Genomic DNA, 22,076 nt, shown 5'->3' with positions numbered 1-22,076 from the left:
CATTCTCTAAATGGATCAGTCTTGAGTCCTGGCATATCATTATAGGGGGAGATTTTAATTGTCTCATGGATCCCACAGGAGACAGGTTGCCCAAAGGATGCCCGATATCCTCTGTACAAACTAAACAATCAGTGGATCCGTGTGTGGAGTTAGAGTTGGTGGATATCTGGAGGCGTCTCCATCTTACAGGCAGGGATTTTACGAATGGATCCCTTTCTCTTTAAGGATAATAAGTTTGTAGAGCACGGTTAATGGCAGCCGAGAAGGCTTACTTTGACAGGCCCTCGTTAGCCAAGCTACAGAGGATTAAGGCGCTGCGATCTGCATTGAATTCTGTGCTCACGCAGACGGCAAAGAAAGAGCTTACTTTCGCAAAGCAAAGTTATATAAGCATGGTAACAAGCCAGGCAAATACTTAGCATATCTCGCCAGGAAAAGGAGCGCCCCTTAAGCCATTACAGTGATTAGGGAAGGGTCTGGGAACCTAACATGTGATTTCAAAAAGATTAATGTGGCATTCCAGAGATTTTGTTCGAAGTTATACCAACCTGAGGGTTGTGAGAAGAGGTGGGCCAAGATGGAGTCTTTTTTTAAGGATTTGGAGCTCCTGGATGTGACCCCCAAACAAGAGTCTTTTCTCAATGTCCCCTTATCAGAGCAAGAGTTGCAGGAAACTATGAAGCAGCTTCAGAGTGGAAAGACACCCAGTCATGATGGACATCCCAGCGAATTCTATGAGGTATTTATAAGCATATTGTCAGGCCCAATGCTCAACATGTTCAATGACTCATACAGTCATGATCGTTTCCCGCCATCTCTGAGAGGGGCCATTATTCTTGAAAAAGGGCAGGTCACGGGGGACTGTGTTCATGCAGGCCCATTTCACTCTTAAATGTGGACATCAAAATCCTAAGACTCTTGCGTTAAAGCTGGAGACTGTGTTACCTTCTATTGCTAAAGAGGACCAGACGGGCTTCATAAAGGGCTAGGCGAAAGTGAGGACTGCAGATGCAGGAGATCAGAGTCTAGATTAGAGTGGTGCTAGAAAAGCACAGCAGGTCGGGCAGCATCTGAGGAGCAGGAAAATCAGTGCCTCGGGCAAAAGCCCTTCATCAGCTCATTCCTGATGAGGGGCTTTTGCCCAAGGTGTCGATGTTCCTGCTCCTTAGATGCTTCATAAAGGGCTGCAGATCCTCCAATAATGTTAGGAGGCTGCTTAATGTAATTCAAGCATATCAACAACAGTCATACAGTGACTGGTGATTTCTCTAGGTGCAGAGAAGGCATTTGACAGAGTTGAGTGACCGTACATTTTCTGATGAAGGGCTTTTGCACGAAATGTCGATTTCGCTGCTCCTTGGATGCTGCCTGAACTGCTGTGCTCTTCCAGCACCACTAATCCAGAATCTGGTTTCCAGCATCTGTAGTCATTGTTTTTACCTCGTACATTTTCTATACTCTAGAGCGATTTGGCTTGGGTGAAGCCTTTATAAGATGGGTAAAGGTTCACTACAGTGACCTTCTCACTGCGGTCATCACCAATGGAGTACGATCAAGCAATTTTAACATTTTTAGGGGCAGCCAGCAGGGCTGTCCCCTTTAGCCATTGCTTTTTACATTGGTGATTGAACCGTTGGCTGAGGCCATTCGTAGGGATCCCAGTATATCTGCTCCAAAAGTGGGGTCAAAATTACATAAGATTTCATTGTACGTGGACGATGTCCTCATTTTTTTGTCAAATCCAGCAGTTTCGGTGCCTCAGCAGAAATAATGCATCAGTGCGTTTGGCACCTTTTCGGGGTACAAGACTAATTTTGTAAAATCATAGCCTATTGGTGGTCTTACGAAGGTGCAAGGTCTTGAGGGCGAATATCGATTCCCACTTAAGTGGTCACAGTTGGGTTTTGTATTTTTGGGCATGTTCAAAGCTAATTTTGTTCAATTATTCAACAAATCACACAAGACCTTCAAAGATGGGAGGCACTTCCGGTCTCATGGTTAGATGGATAGCGCTTATTAAGATGAATATTCTCCCGATTTGTTGTCCCCTATATGGATGCACCCCCTGATTTTCGATAAGCAAACGTTCAGGAGACTGAACAGCTGGTTTAGCTCCTTTATTTGGCATCGTAAGTGGCCCCTTATTAAATTAGCTAAACTGCAATTGCCTCACAGACTGGGGGAGTGGATCTCCCAGACATTAAAAATGATCAACTAAGTTCGCTTTTATCTTACATGAGTGATTGAGCCTGTGGGACCCTCTTTCAATATGGTTAGATATCGAAACCTCTCAGGCAGGTGCCCCCTTACTAGCTTGCTGTTTTTAGACAAAATGAGGACAGTTAAGGAATATTGCCATAATCCAATAGTTATCAATACTGTTAAAGCACAGAGGGCAATTTGGCAGAGGAAAGGCAATATGGCAAAATGTCTTCTCTTAGATTTATAGTGGGTATGCTAGGTTTTCAACCGGGGATAATAGATTCATGATTCAAACATTGGGCAGCGAGGGATGTGTCTTGCATGGGCGATTTATTTGAGGGAGACACAATGATGTCCTTTGATCAGTTAGCATGGAAATACGAGCTATCTAGCAGGGACCTCTTTCATTTTTTTAAGTTAGCGATTTTATTCAAAAAAATACTACACATTTGACTGATCCCAACAAATCTGACATAGAGAGGATGGTGCTCAGTGCTAAGAGTACACTTTCTGTCAGCACTTGATATCATCAATTGGAGGGTGCCCCCTCAGGTGAGTTTGATCAACTCTGCAGGGTGTGGGAGAGAGAGAGAGCTAGGTGTTGAGGTCTCCTCAGAGGCATTGGAAGATATTTGGGAAAATGCAAGAAAGATATCAATTTGCAATAGGACCCATGCTTTACAGTTGAAGAATCTCTACAGGGCCCACTTGGCTCCAGATCATTTATCAAAATTTAAACCAGGGGTATCTTTAACATGTCCCAAGTGCAAGGTTGGTATGCGTACTCTTACCCATTATCTCTGATCCTGTGGTAGATTTCAAACATACTGGAGTGCTGTGACAGGTGCAATGGAAAGGATTTTGGGTGTAAGACTGGAGAAGAACCTGATCTCTCTTCATCTTGGCCTGCCTAGTGTATTCCCTGTAGATGTGCATAAGAAAAAGCTGTTCAACATCCTCACTTTCTGTGCAAGAAAGGATATCTTAATAGGTTGGGTATCCCAAAATCCCCCGGGTCTATTGGGTTGGCATTGGTGGAAGATTGTTATGGAGCATACTCACTTGGATTTTCTCACAAGTATGGTACACCACATAACTGAGAATTTCTATAAAACATGGCGCCTCTTTTTGGAATACCTGGACACAGATTTATCTGCTACACTAATAAAGGCCTTTTGTAAAGCCTTTTGCTACACTAATAAAAGCCGTAACAATTGTGCTTTACGAGTCCAATATCCAGAGGGGGGGAATCTGCGAACGTATGAATATGTGAAAACTAATGCTCTCGATATTCAAGAGTGAGTGTTTTGTTTGGCTGAGTTGAGTTGTTATTATTTGTTGGTTTGTTGTTGGTTATTGTTTATTTAGTTAAGTAGTTAGTTGGAGTTTTTTATGTACATATTTTTCTGTACATATTTACACATTTGAACCTGAGGGCAGTTTAGGTTTTTTACATTTTTTTGGTGTTCTTTGTATTGCTTTGAATTGTATTTGTTGTAACATTAAAAAATCTATTTTTCAATAAAAATAAATCTTTTTAAAAAGTTCAAAAGTTAAAAGGAGTTATATATTCTGAGCTTCCTTTGGGTGATCTTGAATTTCTGATAGTGTTGCAGTCAGTCATTTCTTCTGGAGACAATCTCTTTTAAAATGGAATTAGTGCTTTTCTAGGGTGGATGCTGTGGCACTTCAGGTTTCTTTTATTTTTAACTTTTCTGTCTCTGTAATGTATTCCAACTTGTAACAGAGATAGGATCCATGCTTAAAACAAACAATTGAGAGAGGAGAAGGAGATCTTATTATTCCATCTTGCAGGCCTTCTTGAGATAACTGTCTTTTGTAACCATCAGGCAATTTATAATGATAGCATTTCACAAGGTAAGTTTTAGTTGCGTAATGATTAGTGGTACACAATGAGGTGACCCCAGTTAATGAAGGAATCTTAATATCCCATTGCCAAAGTTTAAAATTTGAAACAGAGGAGAGACTGTAGGGCCTTGTCTTGCATAATGAGTTTAATAAGTTTCTTTTTTCCATTCCTGCAGATGAGATGTCTATTACTTATTGTCAGTTTCAGCTATGCTAATGCAAATCAGTTCCTTAAAAATATTCAAATAAAAGCAAAATATTGTTGATGTGAGAAATTTGAAACAAACACAGAAAATGCTGCAGAAACTCAGCAGTCTGTGGAAAATTAACCTTTCAAGTTCCATATAACTCTTCTTCATCTGAAATGTTCACTCTGTTTTTCTCTCCACAGATGCTGCCAGACTTGCTGAGTTTTTCCAACATTTTCTGTGTTTGTTTATTAACAATGCTGTTTCAGTATCAATGTTGTAATTTCCTGTAGACCTTGCTAGCTTCCAAGTTAAGTGGCTTCTGCAGCCACTTCAAAACACAGCATCCTACATATTTAAAGGCATCTTCTTTCAAATGTAAAGATATTAAATTAGTTTATGTTTAAAATGTCATGTCAATATGATTCCAAATCCACAGGAATGTAGCTAATACTTGACTACTTTCTTAAATATGGCATAGCAAGCCATTTCATTCAAGGGAAATTAGACAGGGGTCAATAGTTCTGGCCTTGCCAGCATTTCCCATATCCAATAAAATAATAAAAGGGAAAAAATATTTAAATCGAGATAAGGATTGGGAGGCAGATTTTGATTGAAGGATAGTCACGTCATTGGGATTTTGGGACTATGAGAACAGTGAAAAAAACTGGGGCTCAGGTCGGTGGGTGGGGGGGAGGGGGGCGAGAGGAGAGAGAGGGTGAAGGTAACAAAACTGGTGGTCAAAGAGAAGTGAACTAAGTATTTGTGATTAGAGCTCAGGTGAGAAAGAGAACCTGGTTAATATTGGTTCAAGAGTTAGAGACTTTGGGCAATTTCTTAAAGGATAAATCATGGAGCTTGGGGCAGAAAGTTCAGAATCCATAGAAAAACAGATGAAGTGAATGGGCTTTTTGAGCAGAATGAGGAGCAAAGAAAGGTCCTGGAATCAGGGTTTGGATTAGGGTTTTGGGGAGAGGTATAGAGATGGATCGATAGTGGAGTCACCATCAAAGTACCAGTGAGAGGTCAGAAGGCAGTAAAGGATGGAACAAAACATGGGATCTTGCTGTGAGTAAACAGTAAAAGATTGTTTTCACTCATGGATGAATGGGGAACATTTTGGACATTGAGAATTCTCAATATGCTCGGGAACATCACTAGTTCAAATAAATGGAAGGCTTAAAAGAGAGCTGAGTATACCCAGTATTGCTGGAGTTGGAAAGAACTGTCAAGAGGAAGGAAAAGTGATCAAATCCTTTCCTATTAATTCTTCGTTCGCCTCCAGTAGAAACATTGTAGAGCAAGCAAGAATTGCACTCCATCTAGCTTTACATGAATTTTGTACTATGATCTTAGTTGCATGATCTTTCATTAAAAATTGATCAAATACTTATTTAAGTAATTATGAAGGATGCCTGGAAACAGCAAAGAGTACTGCATGACACTGGTGAGTAGTTTAGGTGTAGGGCCTCACTCCAAAAAGCAGCAAAAGTTGCACTAATGTTTATACAAAATAAGGAATTGCTACTTTATAAGTTAGTGTTATTTTGCATTTTCAGATATTGACAAAGTTTGATGAAGGATTTGTCAATGTTGTGGAAGAAAAAGATTGGATTCCACTTGAACAGATGGTAGCAATATTAAATGCTTTTAGTATATCAACTACCACCAAGGATATCCGGTATGCAAGCAAAATGATAATTAAAATTATATTTTGGTCTGCCTTTCGGTGTAAGGCACAGTTGAAGCTTATTGTTATATGAGCAGATATGAACAAAGTTGTTGAAAACTAAGAAAAAAGCTTTGCACATCAATTTATGTACACTTTCATTTTAGCTTAGGTCATTACAAAATTATAAATGTTTCAGCACAAAAGATGACAAGTTGAGAATTTGCATCTGTGATAACTTGTCAGTTAGAGCTGCCTTCTTCAGTCCCATTTCTCTGATAGTTTTGTATTGATAATTTCATTCTCCTTTTGTGGATACTTGTCTGTTTACAGCCTCTGGTTATAACTGCTTTTGTAGTTAATATTCCAAGTTGTAATAAACATTCTGCATTAAATTTTAATACTAACTTTTCCTTTGATTTTACAGAGATAATCTTCCACCCCTGCCAAATCTTCTGAAGTATTCTTTTTGGGAATGATCATTTATTATTTACCCTCTCAAAACATTTCCAGGATCTTGGTAGGGTAAACAACAATTCCAGATTTTTTGGCAACATCCCTAATTTTGCCTTTTGCCCTGCATCCTGGGTTATGCGTTCTTGAAGTACACTTTGTCCCCGATCCCATTTGTCACCTAAGGTTTTATGCCTGGGTGAGCACTGGCTGTGGCAGATTGATGGTTTGTGTGGGGGGCTGTCCAGTTTTGATCGTTTGTGTGGGGCCTGGGATCCAAGCTGATAGAATCAGAATTGCTGCAGCTAATAATCCCCCTCACCAACTCCACTCTAGAATCTGGTAACCCTAACACCATCTCCCCCACTACACTCCCACCAATGGTCTCAAGGTCTCACCAGGAGCCCCATGGTGAGGTCTTCCTTAGTTTTTTGGCCGGAGTTGGTCATCCTTGATCTCGGGTAAGGCCTGCCATTGCCCAGTCAGGTGTCCGACTGGCATTTAATTAGAAGTTTTTCACTAAGTCCAACACAGGATGTCAACTTTATGGATTATTGCTTGCTCAGACACCTTGTTTAATTTTTCCTTAGATTATTGCATATGTATGGGTCAGGAGGCTTCCTTTTTATGAGACTTAGGAATGTTACGTTTCAGAACCGGTGTCAGAGATGTGTCCATGGCATACGAAGCCCTGTGTTCGACAGTCTAGGAAGTGTTCTTCATAAGGAGGAGAGCATGTTATTTCTATAATAATGAGTAAGCAGAGGAAAACAATCCAACAATACCAAACTATTTATCATGAAATCGCACAGCCATGCCTGAAAATGTCCCACTCTCATTGAGATATTGAAATCAGCTCAAAGCCCAATTGTAGAAAGGGGGGTTCTTGTACATGAAGCACGGAAAGCTAGCACACAGGCGCAGCATGTAATCAGGAAGGATAATGGAATGTTGGTTCTTATTTCAAGGGGATTGGAATATGAGTTAGGGAGGTCTTACTGCAACTGTACAAAGTGTTGATGAGATTACACTGAGAGCAGTTTTGGTCCCCTAATTTAAGGAAACATGTCATGATCCCTTTTATAGAGGGATTGTCTTATGCGTAAAGGCTAAACTGTTAGGGACTCTACTCACTGGAGTTTAGAAGAATGAAAGATGCTATCATTAAAACATAGGATTCTTAAGGGGCTTGAAAAGATAAATGCCAAGAGAATGGTTTCCCTCATGAGAGAAACTAGAAGCAGAACACATAGTCTTAGAATAAATATAAAACTGAAATGAGGAGGAATGTATTCTTTCAGAGGATTGAGAGTCTTTGGAAGTCCTTGCCACAGACAACTACAGGGACAGAGTCATTTTGTACATTTAAGGCTGAGTTTGGTGGATTCTTGATCAATTAGGGAATCAGTAGTTACAGGGAAAGGGCAGCAAATTAGACGTGAGGGATGTCGGATCCGCCATGATCCTATTGAATGTTGGAGCAGGCTCATGTAGGCTGAACGGCCTGTTCCTGTTTCTTATGGTCATGGTGTTTTCTTTACACAAAAAGCAGAACAAGTCCATCCCGGTCAATTATCTATCACCCCATCAGTCCATTGTCAATCATCAATAAAACGATAGAATGGGTTATAAAACAGTGCTGTCAAGCAGTACCTGCTGCATAATTCCTTGCTCACTGAAGCCAGTTTAGATTACATGAGGACCACTTCGCTTCTGACCTCTTTAAAGCTTTGGTTCAAACTTGGAGGTGGGGTGAGAGTGACTGCCCTTGACATCAAGGCTGCATTTGATCAAATTTGACATCAAGGAGCCCCAGCAAAATTACAGTCACTAAAAATCAGGGAGAAAGTGCTGGTTAAGTCATATATAGCAAAGGAATATCGCTGTGGTTTTTGGAGGTCAGTCATCTCAGCTCCAGGATATCTCTTGGGCCCAATCATTTTCAACTGCTTATTCTTTGACCTTCCCTCCAATGAATGTTAGATTTAGAGATGTTCAGTGATGATTGCACAATGACTCCTCAAGTTCTGAAGCAGTACATGTCAAAACACAGCAAGACCTGGATGATTAGTGACAAATAACATTGTGTCTTACAAGTGCCAGGCAAGGCTTTCGCAAACAAGTCAGAATCTAATTATCACCCCTTGACAATCAGTGGCATTACCATATACTGAATACCTCACAATCAATGTAATGAGAGATACCACTGACTGGACAAGCCATTTATACATTCTGTGGCTACAAGAACAGATCAGAGGCTAGGAATCCTGCTCACCTCCTGACTCTCCAAAACCTGTCCATGATCTACGAGGCACAAGTCAGGAGAGTGATGGAATACTTCCCATTTGCCTAGATAAACTCAGATCTAACAACTCAAGAAAGTCACCAACATGCAAGTCAATTAGTATATCATGTGGTCACATGACGATACAAAGGATGTGATTGCACGGGAGAGGTGCAGAGATTCACCAGGATGTTGTCTTGGATGAAAGGCTTGGAAGGCTCAGGTTGTTTTCTTTGGGCCAGAGAAGGCTGAGGAGGGTCCTTATTTAGGTGTATAAGATTATGAGAGCATGGACAGGTGGATAGGATTAGGCTGTTCCCTTTAGTTGAAGGGTCAGTAATAAATGGGTATAATGTTAGGGTGAAAGACAGGAGGTTTGAAGGGAATTTGAGGAAAAGAAAGGTTTTCATCTGAATCTGGAATCCAATGCCTTGGAGGGTGGTAGATGAGGGAAATCTCACAACCTTTAAAGATTGTGTGGATGAGCACTTGAAAAGTCGTAACATTCAAGGCTATGCATCACTATACTAGAAAATGGGATTAGTGTAGATAGGTTGGCACAGGGGTAATAATAAAAAAATGCCACAGGATTGAAGGTATCGTAGCAAGCTAGATATAAAGTGAAATCGATCTGGTGACAAGTAGCTGATTGGCTTGTGGAGTTGTGATCAGTTGTTGCTGACAAAGACCATCTGTCTGCCAACAAGTATGTGGTTGGCTCCTGGATAGCTGAAGAAGTCGCAGCTGTGAATAATTTAACCAGAAATCTTTGGACCTCTTGGACAGTGAGCTGGCATCTCTGTCTCTCTCTTTCCAATGCTGCAGAAAAAAAATCTGAAACCCGAAGACAGCCAGTTTATTTTCCCTCAACAGTTACTGTAAACTGTTGCTTTTCACCAATAAGTCAGTGATTTGACAATTTGTGAACCTAGTGGCTCAGTGCACCATGCAAGCAAGTGAAAATTACCTAGAGAAGAGAGATTTAAGTCATTGCATGCAAAAAGATCATCTCAGTAAACTCTGTGGACGGGGTGATTGAAATGCCTTCACAGTTTTTCTTTCCATCTGTAACACCAATTTCTTTGTGTCCTTCTGTGTGTATATATGGGTGTGTACATATGGAAAAGTTTTATCAAGGGTTTAGGATCTTAACTGATCAAGTTATATGTCAATGGTTCATTATTGTTTACTTGTAGCTAGAATCTATTTATTTGTAATAAATAGTGATTCTTGAAAGTACAGAAACCTGGTCCATGTTTTCTGTTAGCGTGGGTTTGAAAAGATATATCAATTGGGGGCTTTTATGTAATTTGATAAAATCTTTAACGTTTGTATCACTCTGGAAATAGTGCAGCTGGCCTCCAGTGCGATGCTGCACTGAGGCATGACATAGGTCCGTTTAACTCAATAGTAGGCAAACTTTTGGAATAAATTCAAAGACCCATTAAGGGAGGATCATGTCTAATGAACCAGTTTTTGTAGATGTACCAAGGCGGATTGACGAGGACAGTGCAGTTGATGTGGTCTAAATGATTTTCAGGAGATTTTTGACATGACCCCACGTAGAAGAATAGTTTTAAAAAAGAGCCATGGAATCTAGGTAATTGTAGCAAGTTGGCGCAGTGGCAGGAATAAAGGATTATTATTGACAGGTGTTTTTGTGATTGGAAGGCAGTTTCCAGTGGAATTCCACAGAACTCAGTACTAGACCCCCTGTTTTTTGTTTTATGTAATAATGGTTTTGCTGTAAATATAATGAACATGACCAAAAAGTTTGCAGATCACACAAAAAAGTGGCCATATGTTTGATAGTGAAGAGATAACTGTGGACTATAGGAAGGTATCAATGAACTTGTCAAGTGAGCAGAAAAGTTGTAAATAGAATTTAACACAGAGAAGTTTGAAGTATGGAGATCAAACAAGGCAAAGGAATACCCAATACTGTGAGATGTAGAGGATGTACATGTCCAGAGATCTTTGAAGGTAGCAGGACAGGTCAATAACTTGATTAAGAAGTCATGGGGAATGCTTTTTTTACTAGCTGACAGAAAATATATAAGAGCAAGGAGGTTATGCTGAAACTGTATATATCATTAGTTAGGCCACAAATTGAGTACTGTGTGCAGTTCTGGTCACATCTTTACAAAACCATTACATTTTCTCAAGAGAAGGTATTGGTACATTTACAAAGATGTTGTCAGGATTAGGAAAATGCAGATATGAGGAAACATTGGATAGTCTGGGTCTGTTATCATTAGAATAGAGGAGCCTTAGGGTAGAATTGATTGAGATGTACAAAATTGTGAGGGGCCTGGAAGCACTGCATAAGAAGGGCCTATTTACCTCAGCAGAAAGGTCACTGGCTGTGGGAATAGATTTAAAACAATTATTTGAAAAGTTAGAGGGCAGCAAACATTTCTTTTCACAGGGTGTAGATGGCTGATAGAGTAGCAGAGGCAGAGACCCTCTACTGGAGCCCTGTTACTGGCAGGGATATGGAGCAAATGCTGGCAGGTGGGGTTAGGTTGGGTGTGTCATTTCTCAGCTGGTGCAGACACAATGGGTCAAGTAGCCTTTTTTACGACATAAACCTTCAATCATTCTATTCCATCCGCCACAATAGGTATTCTGTACTTGCTCCCAGAAACAGATCTGTCACTTTCTCCTTCCCAATTTCTGTTCTCTTTCCTATAAGTAATTTCCTTTCAATAATATTAAGTGCTTTCATTTTTACAGACCAGAAGTTGATGAACCAATTGACCTTAGTATTCATTTCAAAGAACAAGGGACTCCTGTGGCATTTAGTAAGTTTATGGTGTTGTTATTTCTTCTTTATTAACTTTTGAAATAATTTTAAATTCTGCATGAAAAGTGGTTAATAAATCACATACTTTTGAGAGAACACTTTTATTGTGTTCTATAAAATTGAGTCCATATTACAAAGGAGGAGGTACTTGATGTCTTGAAACACGTGAAAGTGGATAAATCCCCAGGACCTGATCAGGTGTACCCTAGAACTCTGTGGAAAGCTAGGGAAGTGATTGCTGAGCCCCTTACTGAGATACTTGTATCATCTATAGTCACAGGTGAGGTGCCGGAAGACTGAAGATTGGCTAACATGGTGTCACTGTTTAAGAAAGGTGGTAAGGAAAAGCCACGGAACTATAGACCAATAAGCCTGACATCAGTGGTGGCCAATTTGTTGGAGACAATTCTGAAGGATAGGATTTACAGGTATTTGGAAAGGCAAGGACTGATTAGGGATAGTCAACATGGCTTTGTGCATGGAAAATCAGGTCTCACAAACTTGATTGAGTTTTTTGAATAAGTAACAAAGAGGATTGATGAGGGCCGAATAGTAGACACCATGATCTATATGGACTTCAGTAAGGCGTTGACAAGGTTCCTCATGGGAGACTGGTTAGCAAAGTTAGAGTCATAGAAATGCACAGCATGGGAACAGACCTTTCGGTCCAACTCATCCATGCCGACCAGATATCCCAACTCAATCTAGTCCCACCTACCAGCACCTGGTCCATATCCCTCCCAACCCTTCCTATTCATATACCCATCCAACTGCCTCTTAAATATTGCAATTGTACCAGCCTCCTCCACTTTCTCTGGCAGCTCATTCCATACACGTACCACCCTCTGCATGAAAAAGTTGCCCCGTAGATCTCTTTTATATCTTTCCCCTCTCACCCTACACCTATGCCCTCTAGTTCCGGATTCCCTGACCCAGGAAAAAGACTTTGCCTATTTACCCTATCCATGCCCCTCATAATTTTGTAAACCTCTATAAGGTCACCCCTCAGCATCCAGCGCTCCAGGAAAAACAGCCCCAGCCTGTTCAGCATCTCCCTATAGCTGAAATCCTCCAATCCTGGCAACATCCTTGTAACTCCCTTTCAAGTTTCACAACATCTTTCCGATAGGAAGGACACCAGAATTGCACGCAATATTCCAACAGTGGCTTAACTAATGTCCTGTACAGTCACAACATGACCTCCCAACTCCTGTACTCAATACTCTGACCAATAAAAGAAAGCATACCAAACATCTTCTTCACTATCCTATCTACCTACTGCTCCATTTTCAAGGAGCTATGAACCTGCACTCCAAGGTCTCTTTGTTCAGCAACACTCCCTAGGACCTTACCATTAAGTGTATAGGTCCTGTGAAGATTTGCTTTCCTAAAATGCAGCACCTCGCATTTATCTGAATTAAACTCCATCTGCCACTTCTTAGCCCATTGGCCCATCTGGTCAAGATCCTGTTGTAATCTGAGGTAACCTTCTTCGCTGTCCACTACACCTCCAATTTTGGTATCATCTGCAAACCTACTAACTGTACTTCTTATGCTCACATCCAAATCATTTATGTAAATGACAAATTGTCAAAGGATACAGCAAGATATACATAGATTGCAGATTTGGGCAATGGCAGATGGAGTTTAATTCAGACAAATGCAAAGTGGCATTTTGGAAGATCAAATTCAGATGCGAATTACACAATAAATGGTGGAACCCTTAGGAGCACTGACATACAGAAGGATCTGAGGTACAGGTCCACAGATCCCTGAAAGTGGCAACACAGGTGGATAAGGTGGTCACGGTGCATACAACATTTATCAGAAAACTTGGCATATTACAGCAGTACAAAACTTCGGTCAGGCCAAATTTGGAATATTACATACAATTCTGGTCACCACGCTACCAGAAGAACGTGGACACTTTGGAGAGGGTGCAAAGGAGGTTTACCAGGATGTTGCCCGGTCTGGAGGATTTTAGGTATAATGACAGTTTAGATAAACTCAGATTGTTTTTATTGGAAAGGTGGAGGCTAAGGAGCGACCTGATAGAGACCTACAAAATTATGAGAGGCATAAAGAGGATAGTCAGAGACTTCCAAAGGTAGAAAAGTTAACTACTAGAGGGTGTAGGTTCAAGGTGAGAGGAGGAAAGTTTAGGGGAGAAATGTAGGGAAAACTTTTCACCCAGTGGGTGGTGGGTGCCTGGAATGCATTGCGTGGTGGGAGCAGGCACATTAGCAACTTTTAAGGCATATCTTGATAGACACATGAAAGGGAAGTGAACAGAGGGATAGAAACTGCATATGGGCAATAAGTAGAGGGTCTAAGTAAGAATTAGGAATTGCCACAGGCTTGGTGAACCAAAGGGCCTGTCCTGTGCTGTGTTGTTATTGATATCACTACATTTATTGCTGATTTATTAATTCCTGACTTCTTACTAATTTCAATGTTGTTACCAAATTAACAGCTGCCGAATCTACAGCATGTGTCGTGCTGGGGATTGCAGTAAATGAAGAAGCAAATATCAAAAAACTCCTTGTCCTAGACACAGGGTACACAGGAAATGATGACTTGGCTTCCATAACTGAAAAGGTATGTATACGTAATCACCAAAGTAGTTTTCTAAATCATGTATGAATTTATAGAGTTTTCCATTGAAATTAAATTAGTTTTTTTGATTTGCTTGTGCGATGTGGGCTCAGCTCTAGGACATCTCTAGGAGTTCCTCAGAGTAGTGTACTCGACCCAACTATCTTCGGCTGCTTCATCAATGACCTTCCCTCCATCATCATGCTCAGGGAAGCCAGGGAGGAGATTGCAGAGCCTTTGGCTTTGATCTTTATGTCGGCATTGTCTACAGGAATAGTGCTAGAAGACGGGAAGATAGCAAATGTTTTCCCTTGTTCAAGAAGGGGAGTAGAGACAACCCTGATAATTATAGACCAGTGAGCCTTACTTTGGTTGTGGGTAAAGTGTTGGAAAAGGTTATAAGAGATAGGATTTATAATCATCTAGAGAGGAATAAGTTGATTAGGGATAGTCAACATGGTTTTGTGAAGGGTAGGTCGTGCCTCACAAATCTTATTGAGTCCTTTGAGATGGTGACCAAACAGGTGAATGAGAGTAAAACAGTTGATGTGGTATATATGGATTTCAGTAAGGCATTTGATAAGGTTCCCCATGGTAGGCAATTGCACAAAATACAGAGGCATGGGATTGAAGGCGATTTAGCAGTTTGGATCAGAAATTGGCTAGCTGAAAGAAGACAGAGGGTGGTGGTGACGGGAAATATTCATTCCGGAGTTCAGTTTCTAGTGGTGTGACGCAAGGATGTGTTTCGGGGCCATTGCAATTTGTCATTTTTATAAATGACCTAGATGAGGGTGTAGAAGAATGGGTTAGTAAATTTGTGCTGTGCTCTTCCAGCACCACTAATCCCGATCATAGTAAATTTGTGGATGACACTAAAGTCAGTGGAGTTGCAGATAGTGCTGAAGGATGTTGCAGCTTACAGAAGGACATAGATAAGCTGCAGAGCTGGGCTGAGAGGTGGCAAATGGAGTTTAATGCGGAAAAGTGTGAGGTGATTCACTTTGGAAGGAGCAACAGGAATAAAGAGTACTGGGCTAATGATAAGATTCTTGGTAGTGTAGATGATCAGAGAGATCTCGGTGTCTATGTACACAGATTCCTGAAAGTTGTCACCCAGGTTGATAAGGTTGTGAAGAAGGCTTACAGTGTGTTAGCTTTTATTGGTAGAGGGATTGAGTTTTGAGGCCACGAGGTCATGCTGCAGCTGTACAAAACTCTGGTGCGACCGCACTTGGAGTATTGCTTACAATTCTAGTCACCGCGTTATCAGAAAGATGTAGAAGCTTTGGAAAGGGTGCACAGGAGATTTACTAGGATGTTGCCTGGTATGGAGGGAAGGTCTTATGAGGAAAGGCTGAGGGACTTGAGGCTGTTTTCAATAGAGAGAAGAAGATTGAGAGGTGACTTAATTGAGACATATAAGATAATCAGAGGGTTAGATATGGCGGACAGTGAGAGCCTTTTTCCTAGGATGGTGATGGCTGGCACAAGGGGCATAGCTTTAAATTGAAGAGTGACAGATATAGGACAGATGTCAGAGGTAGTTTCTTTACTCAGAGAAACTCAGGGGTGTGGAATGCACTGCTTGCAACAGTAGTAGACTCGTCAACTTTAAGGGGATTTAAATAGTCATTGGAAAAACATATGGATGAAAATGGAATACTGTACGTTAGATAGGTTTCAGATTGATTCCACAGGTCAGCATAATATCGAGAGCCAAAGGGCCTGTACTGCACTATAACGTTCTTTGTTTATAAGGTCAGAAGTGGGGATGTTCAATGATGATTGCACAATGTCCAGTGCTATCCATGACTCCTCAGATAGTGAAGCAGTCCATGTCCAAATAGAGCAAGACCTGGAGAATATCAAGCTTTTTGGCTAACAAACAGGAAGCAAACATCATGTCACAATTGTGCCAAGCAATAACCATTTCTCCTTGAATCTTATCACTGTCCCCTGACATTCACTGAATCCCTTATGGATCAATGTCCCAAGGGTAACCAATGATCAGAAACTGACTTAGACTAGCCATTTAAATACTACTGGAATTTACAATATAAGAACAAGAGACTCCATAATTCAGTGGAATTGTAAATAAATCAGAAAACTATCTCCACAGTTCGAAAAAAGAAACTAGGAGGAGCCAGTTAAATAAAACTTTAAGAGTTCGAGATAGGGTTGTACTTCTCTGTAAAATGAATACCTATTTAAAAAATTGGGAAATTGGTTAAAACATTGTCTGCAGTTTGTGTTAAGATCTTTCCATCTTAGATATATAGCTTTGCTTGCATTCTTTTGTGTTTGAAACTTACGTGCTATTGTTAAAGTACATCTGCAACCTTGTGTGAATATATTTCACCATGGCAACCAACTGCAAAAATGACAGATGATCTATCAAGCCAGATTTTAACTTGGGATCTGACTTGTCTAGTATTACCAGCAGCTGGGATCATGTAACCTGAACTAACATGGATGCACTTTGTGGTTTTCATTCTGTTTAGAAAATACCACAGAAAGTCCGGTTGTATTGAGACCAATCTCTTGTAGTTTGTTAACAATACTTACTATTTGTTTGGCTGTAAGATCACAAACTTACACACATTGTACATGAGTGCCACATGCTATAGAATGCAGGGATTATACCATAAAACCATTAGATGTAAATTATTCAGCCCATTAAATCTGCTCTGTCCTTCAGTGAGATCTTGCATAATCTGATAATTCTAAATTCCACTTTCTTACCTTTCCCATATCTCTGATTCTCTTACTGATTAAAATTCTGTCCCAGTCATGAATATAGCTAATGACACAGCCTCTACAGCCCTCTGTGGTAAAGATTTGACCAACCTCTGAGGGAATAAATTCCTCCTCATCTCTGTCCTAGTTGGAAAACTGAGATTATACCCCCAGTCCTAGTCCTAGGCCTTTCTGCAAGGGGAAACAACCTCTCCATATTTACCCTGTCATGTATCCTAAGAATCTTGTATGTTTCAAAAAGGTTACCTCTCATTCTTCTGTATTCCCAATCTACTCAACCTCTTGTCATAACATACCTGGGATCAACCTAGTAAACCTTCTCTGGGGTGTCTTCAGTGACAGTATATCTTGCCTTAGATCAGGAGACCAAAACTGTTCATAGTATTACAGATGTGGTCTAATTAATGCCTTGCATAGTTTTAGAAAGACTTCCCTGTTTTGAACTGCATGCCCTTTGGAATAAAAGCTGACATTGCATGTGTCTTCTCTATTACCTACTGAACATCTATGCTTGTCTTTTTGTGATTTATGCACAAGACTCTCAAATTTATCTCTGCTACAGTTTTCTGTAGTCTTTGTCCATTTAAATAATACTCAGTTCCTCTATTCTTCCTGCTAAAGTGCATAACCTCATATTTTCCCACATTATATTCCATCTGCCGAATTTTTGCCCATGTCTATCTCCCTCTGCAGATTCTTTGTGTTATCCTCACCATTTTCCTTCCTGCCTAATTTTGTGTCCTCTGCAAATTTTGCTATAGTACATTCACATTCCTTATCCAAGTCAATATATATTGTAAATAACTGTATCCCCAGCACTGATCCCTGGGACACTCCAATACTTACAGATTGCCATCCTGAAGGTGCCCCTTTTATCCCAATTCTATTCATTATCCAATCTTCTATCCAAGCTAATACAATATCACTGCCCCATGGGCTCCTGTTTTATTAAATAGTCTGAAGTCCCATCTTCTCATTAAGAATATCTTACATAGTGTTGTGTGGCACTGTTGCCATGCTAAAAGGGACAGACTTCAAAAAGATCTAGCAACTCAAGACTGAGCACCATAAAGTGCTGTTAACAATCAGCAGCAGCAGAATTATACTCCAAAAAATCTGTAAGTTCATGGCCCAGTATACCCCCACTCTATTACCATCCAGGTTCAATGAAGAGTGTAGGTGGACATACCAGGAATAGCACAAGGCGTACCTAAAAATGAGGTGTCAATCTGATGAAGCTACATAACAGGGCCACTTGCCTGCAAAACAGCATAAACAGCAAGGGTTAAACAGAACTAAGCAAACCTATAACCAACAGATCGGTTCTAAACACTACAGTCCTGCCACATCCAGTCATGAATTATTAGATTAGATTACTTAGATTAGATTACTTACAGTGTGGAAACAGGCCCTTCGGCCCAACAAGTCCACACCACCCCGCCGAAGCGCAACCCACACCATACCCCTACATTTACCCCTTACCTAACATTACGGCAATTTTAGCATGGCCAATTCACCTGACCTGCACATCTTTGGACTGTGGGAGGAAACCGGAGCACCCGGAGGAAACTCACGCAGACACGGGGAGAACGTGCAAACTCCACACAGTCAGTCGCCTGGGGCGGGAATTGAACCCGGGTCTCTGGCGCTGTGAGGCAGCAGTGCTAACCACTGTGCCACTGTGCCGCCCACTCTCAATGGTGGTGGATAACTAAACAAGTATCCCCTTCCTCAATGATGGGGGAGCCCTGCACAAAAGATAAGTCTGAAGCATCTGCACCAATCTTCAGTCAGAAGTGCCAAGTCAATGATCCATCTCAGCCCCCTTCGAAGGTTACCAGCATTACAACTGCCAGACTTCAGCCAATTTGATTCACTCCACATGATACCAAAAAACAGGTTGGAAAGGCTTTGAGCCCTGAAAACAGATTGGAAAAGCTATGAGCCCTGAAAACATTCTGTATTGGAGGATTGTGCCCCTAGCCAAGCTATTCCAGTACAGTTACAACACTGGCATCATCCCAACAATGTGAAAAATTGCCCAAGATGTCCTGTTCACAAAAAGCAGGATACATCCAACCTGGCCATCAGTGTACTCGATTGCCAGAAAAGTGATGGAAGGTGTCATCAACAGTGCTTTCAAGGATCACATATGCAACACTAACCTGCTCCATGATCCCCAGTAGGTATCAAGAGGGCCACTAAGCTCCTGATCTCATTACAGCCTTGGTTTGAACATGGACAAACGAGCTTTATTGCAGAGGTGAGGTGAGAGTGATAGCCTTTGACATCATGACTGCATTTCATTGAATGTGGCATCTATGAGCCCAAGTAGAACTGGAGCCAATACTATCAGGGAGAAAGCTCTTCACTGCTTGGAGACATTCCTAGCATAAAGGAAGGTGGTTGAGGTTGTTGTGTCAGTCATCACAGTTCCAAGACATCTATGCTGAAGATTGTCCAGGTAATGTCCTTGGCCCAATATCTTCAGCTGCTTCATCAACAACCTTCCTGCCATCATATAGAGTCAGAGTCATAGAGTCATACAGCATGGAAACAGACCCTTTGGTCCAACTAGTACACATGACCATGTTCCCAAAATAAACCAGTCGCACTTGCCTGCATTTGGCCCATATTCCTGTAAACCTTTTAGTCATGCACCTGTCCAAATGTCTTTTAAATGTTGTAACTATACCTGCATCTACCAATTCCTCTGGCAGCTCATTCCATATACAAATCACCTTCTGTGTGAAAATGTTGCCCCTCAGATCCCTTTCAAAGCTTTTGTCTCTCACCTTAAAAATATACCCTCTAATTTTGAACTCACCTACCGTAGGGAAAATATCTTTGTTATTTACCTTATCTATGCCCAGCATGATTTTATAAACCTGTATAAGATCACCTCTCAACCTCCTACATTCCAGTGAAAATAGACCCAGACTTCCCAGCCTCTCCCTGTAATTCAAACCCTCCAGTCCCAGTAACATCCTCATAAATCATTTCAGTGGAGGTGTTCACTGAAGATTTCACTATATTTAACACCACTCATGACTCTTCAGACACAGAAGCAGTCCACATTCAATTGCAGCAAGACTTGGTCAGTATCCAGCTTTGATCCATATGCGGCACAAAACATCAGACAATGACTATTTCAATAAGAGGTAATCTAGCAATCTCCCCTTGACTTTCAATGGTGTTATAATCACTGAATAGCACATTATCAAGATGGGTTACCATGGACCTGAAACTGAGCTGGCGTAGCCAATAAATACAATGGCTGTAAGAGCAGGTCGTTAAAACAGTATTGTTTATGGAGCTTTGGCTTCTTCTCCCAGATATTGCTAGTTGCTTTCAATTCCTGTCTAGGTTAGTCCTTGTCTCTTAACGGTTTATTCCAGACAAAGCTATTGGATGCTTCACTGCAAATATGTGAGCTATAGACTGGGGCTAGAGGCAGAATTCATGGTGGTTGAAAAGAATGGTGCACTCCTTCTGAATACAGAAACTGCCTAAGCCTTTGGGTTGCTAGATATCAGATTGTATGTGAACTATGTGAAATCCTTGCAAAGTTTTGCGAGCAATTTGGACCAATGTTTTGCGCAATTGGGAAGTTGCACAATCTGCAAATGTGAAGTTTGTAGCTCAGCCCATACATAGAACATCTTTTTGTTTGAAAGGAGAAGTTGAGGCAAAGAACAAGGAACAGATCAATTAAGCTATTACAGGGTGATTTAAAGGACCAGCACCAGGATTATTGGGTCTTAACCAAATAGTAAGATCAGTATCTGTGTTTATGTGCAATGTGTGAATGAAGTGCTGATGTAAGCATGTCACCAAATTCCCACCGTGGAGAAAGTCTTTTCAGAGCTGTCAAAAGGAATGATATTTTCCAAATGAGATTTAAATGGGAATGCCACCAACTGGAGCTTCATCCTGATTCAGGGCAGAAGTCTTTTGTCATTTGTTGTGAATTTTACCGACACAAGGAATTGTTATTTGGCATTAATGCTGCACCAGATGTTTACCAAATCAAAACCATAACGTGATAAGGGGGATTCTAGGAATAACAAAGATCTCAAAGAATATCATTATTTTATAACTGAGACTGGCGGGTGGGGGGGGGTGGGGGGGGGGGGGGGGGTGGGGAGGGCACGTCTCCCTAGTCCCACTACTCCCTTGGCCACAACAAAAAGATGCTTTTTCAAATCAGCAAGTTGACCAATTAAATATCTCATCTTTATCAGCTTTAAAATGAAAAGATCCACCAAGTTTCTTAATAAACTTGGTTCTGGGTTTATTAACAAAGTTTATTCAATAAAGATGCAATAACCGGTTAACATGCACAGTCAATAGCATAGAAGTATAAATTCCTATTCAAATTCAAAACACAGACATTGACAGACACACAGACACTCTTCAAGAAAAGGCCTCTGGCCAAGAACATGAATGGATAAAGCATAGGATGCTCTAGAGATTGTTGCTGTGATGTTCTGGTATGTGTGTTGGTCATAATCATATACAGTTGTCTCTGAAGATCTGCAACCCATCTTGCACAGGAAGTACAATCTTCAGCTGCTCCCTCAATCACTATTTCAAAAAAATAAATAGGTTTCCCTGAAGTCAATAAGAAGGTTTTCTTTTCAGAAATGAAAGACATCAGCTAGGCTAGCTGCTTTCCTCCAACCACGTTTGTACCTAGCAAGCTTCCTTGCAACTGAACTAGAAAAAGCAAGGACCTCTCCAAGCCAGTCACCTTTCAAAAGCAGCCCCAACAGGGTCAATAGCAAAGCAAGCAAGCAGTTAACACCACTCCGTGACTAACTGGTCAGGTTCACAACCCCCAACAACTCACCCTCCCCTCCTGGCACCTTCCCCTGTCACCATAAGAATTGCAAAACCTGCGCCCACACCTCCTCCCTCACCTCCTTCCAAGGCCCCAAAGGAGTCTTCCACATCCAAAGTTTTACCCGCACATCCACCAATGTCATTTATTGTATCCTTTGCTCCCGATGCAGTCTCCTCTTCATTGCCTTCTCACAGAGTGCTTTAGGCAACATCTCTGGGACACCCGCACCAATCAACCCCACCGCCCCGTGGCCCAACATTTCAACTCCCCCTCCCACTCTGCCGAGGACATGCAGATCCTGGGCCTCTTCCACCACCATTCCCTTTCTACCCGACGCCTGGAGGAAGAACACCTCATCTTCCGCCTCGGAACACATCAACCCCAGGGCATCAATGTAGACTTCA

At 41.2% G+C, this 22,076-nt stretch overlaps 1 protein-coding gene across 1 annotated transcript in view; it reads left to right on the top strand.

Annotated features, from left to right (window-relative positions):
- The window catches only part of LOC122565351 (ufm1-specific protease 2-like), a 55,953-nt gene that overhangs the window by 30,514 nt on the left and 3,363 nt on the right, over positions 1-22,076 (top strand). The window contains exons 6-8 of the mRNA XM_043721235.1: positions 5,819-5,940; positions 11,402-11,469; positions 13,945-14,069. Of these exons, the coding sequence (XP_043577170.1) occupies positions 5,819-5,940; positions 11,402-11,469; positions 13,945-14,069 (315 nt within the window). The remainder of the gene's footprint in view (positions 1-5,818; positions 5,941-11,401; positions 11,470-13,944; positions 14,070-22,076) is intronic.

The sequence above is a fragment of the Chiloscyllium plagiosum genome, chromosome 2 (assembly GCF_004010195.1).
Source record: "Chiloscyllium plagiosum isolate BGI_BamShark_2017 chromosome 2, ASM401019v2, whole genome shotgun sequence".
NCBI classification, from domain to species: Eukaryota; Metazoa; Chordata; class Chondrichthyes; order Orectolobiformes; family Hemiscylliidae; genus Chiloscyllium; species Chiloscyllium plagiosum.
Note: the sequence above shows the minus strand (reverse complement) of the source record. Positions and strands in the feature narration are given on the sequence as shown.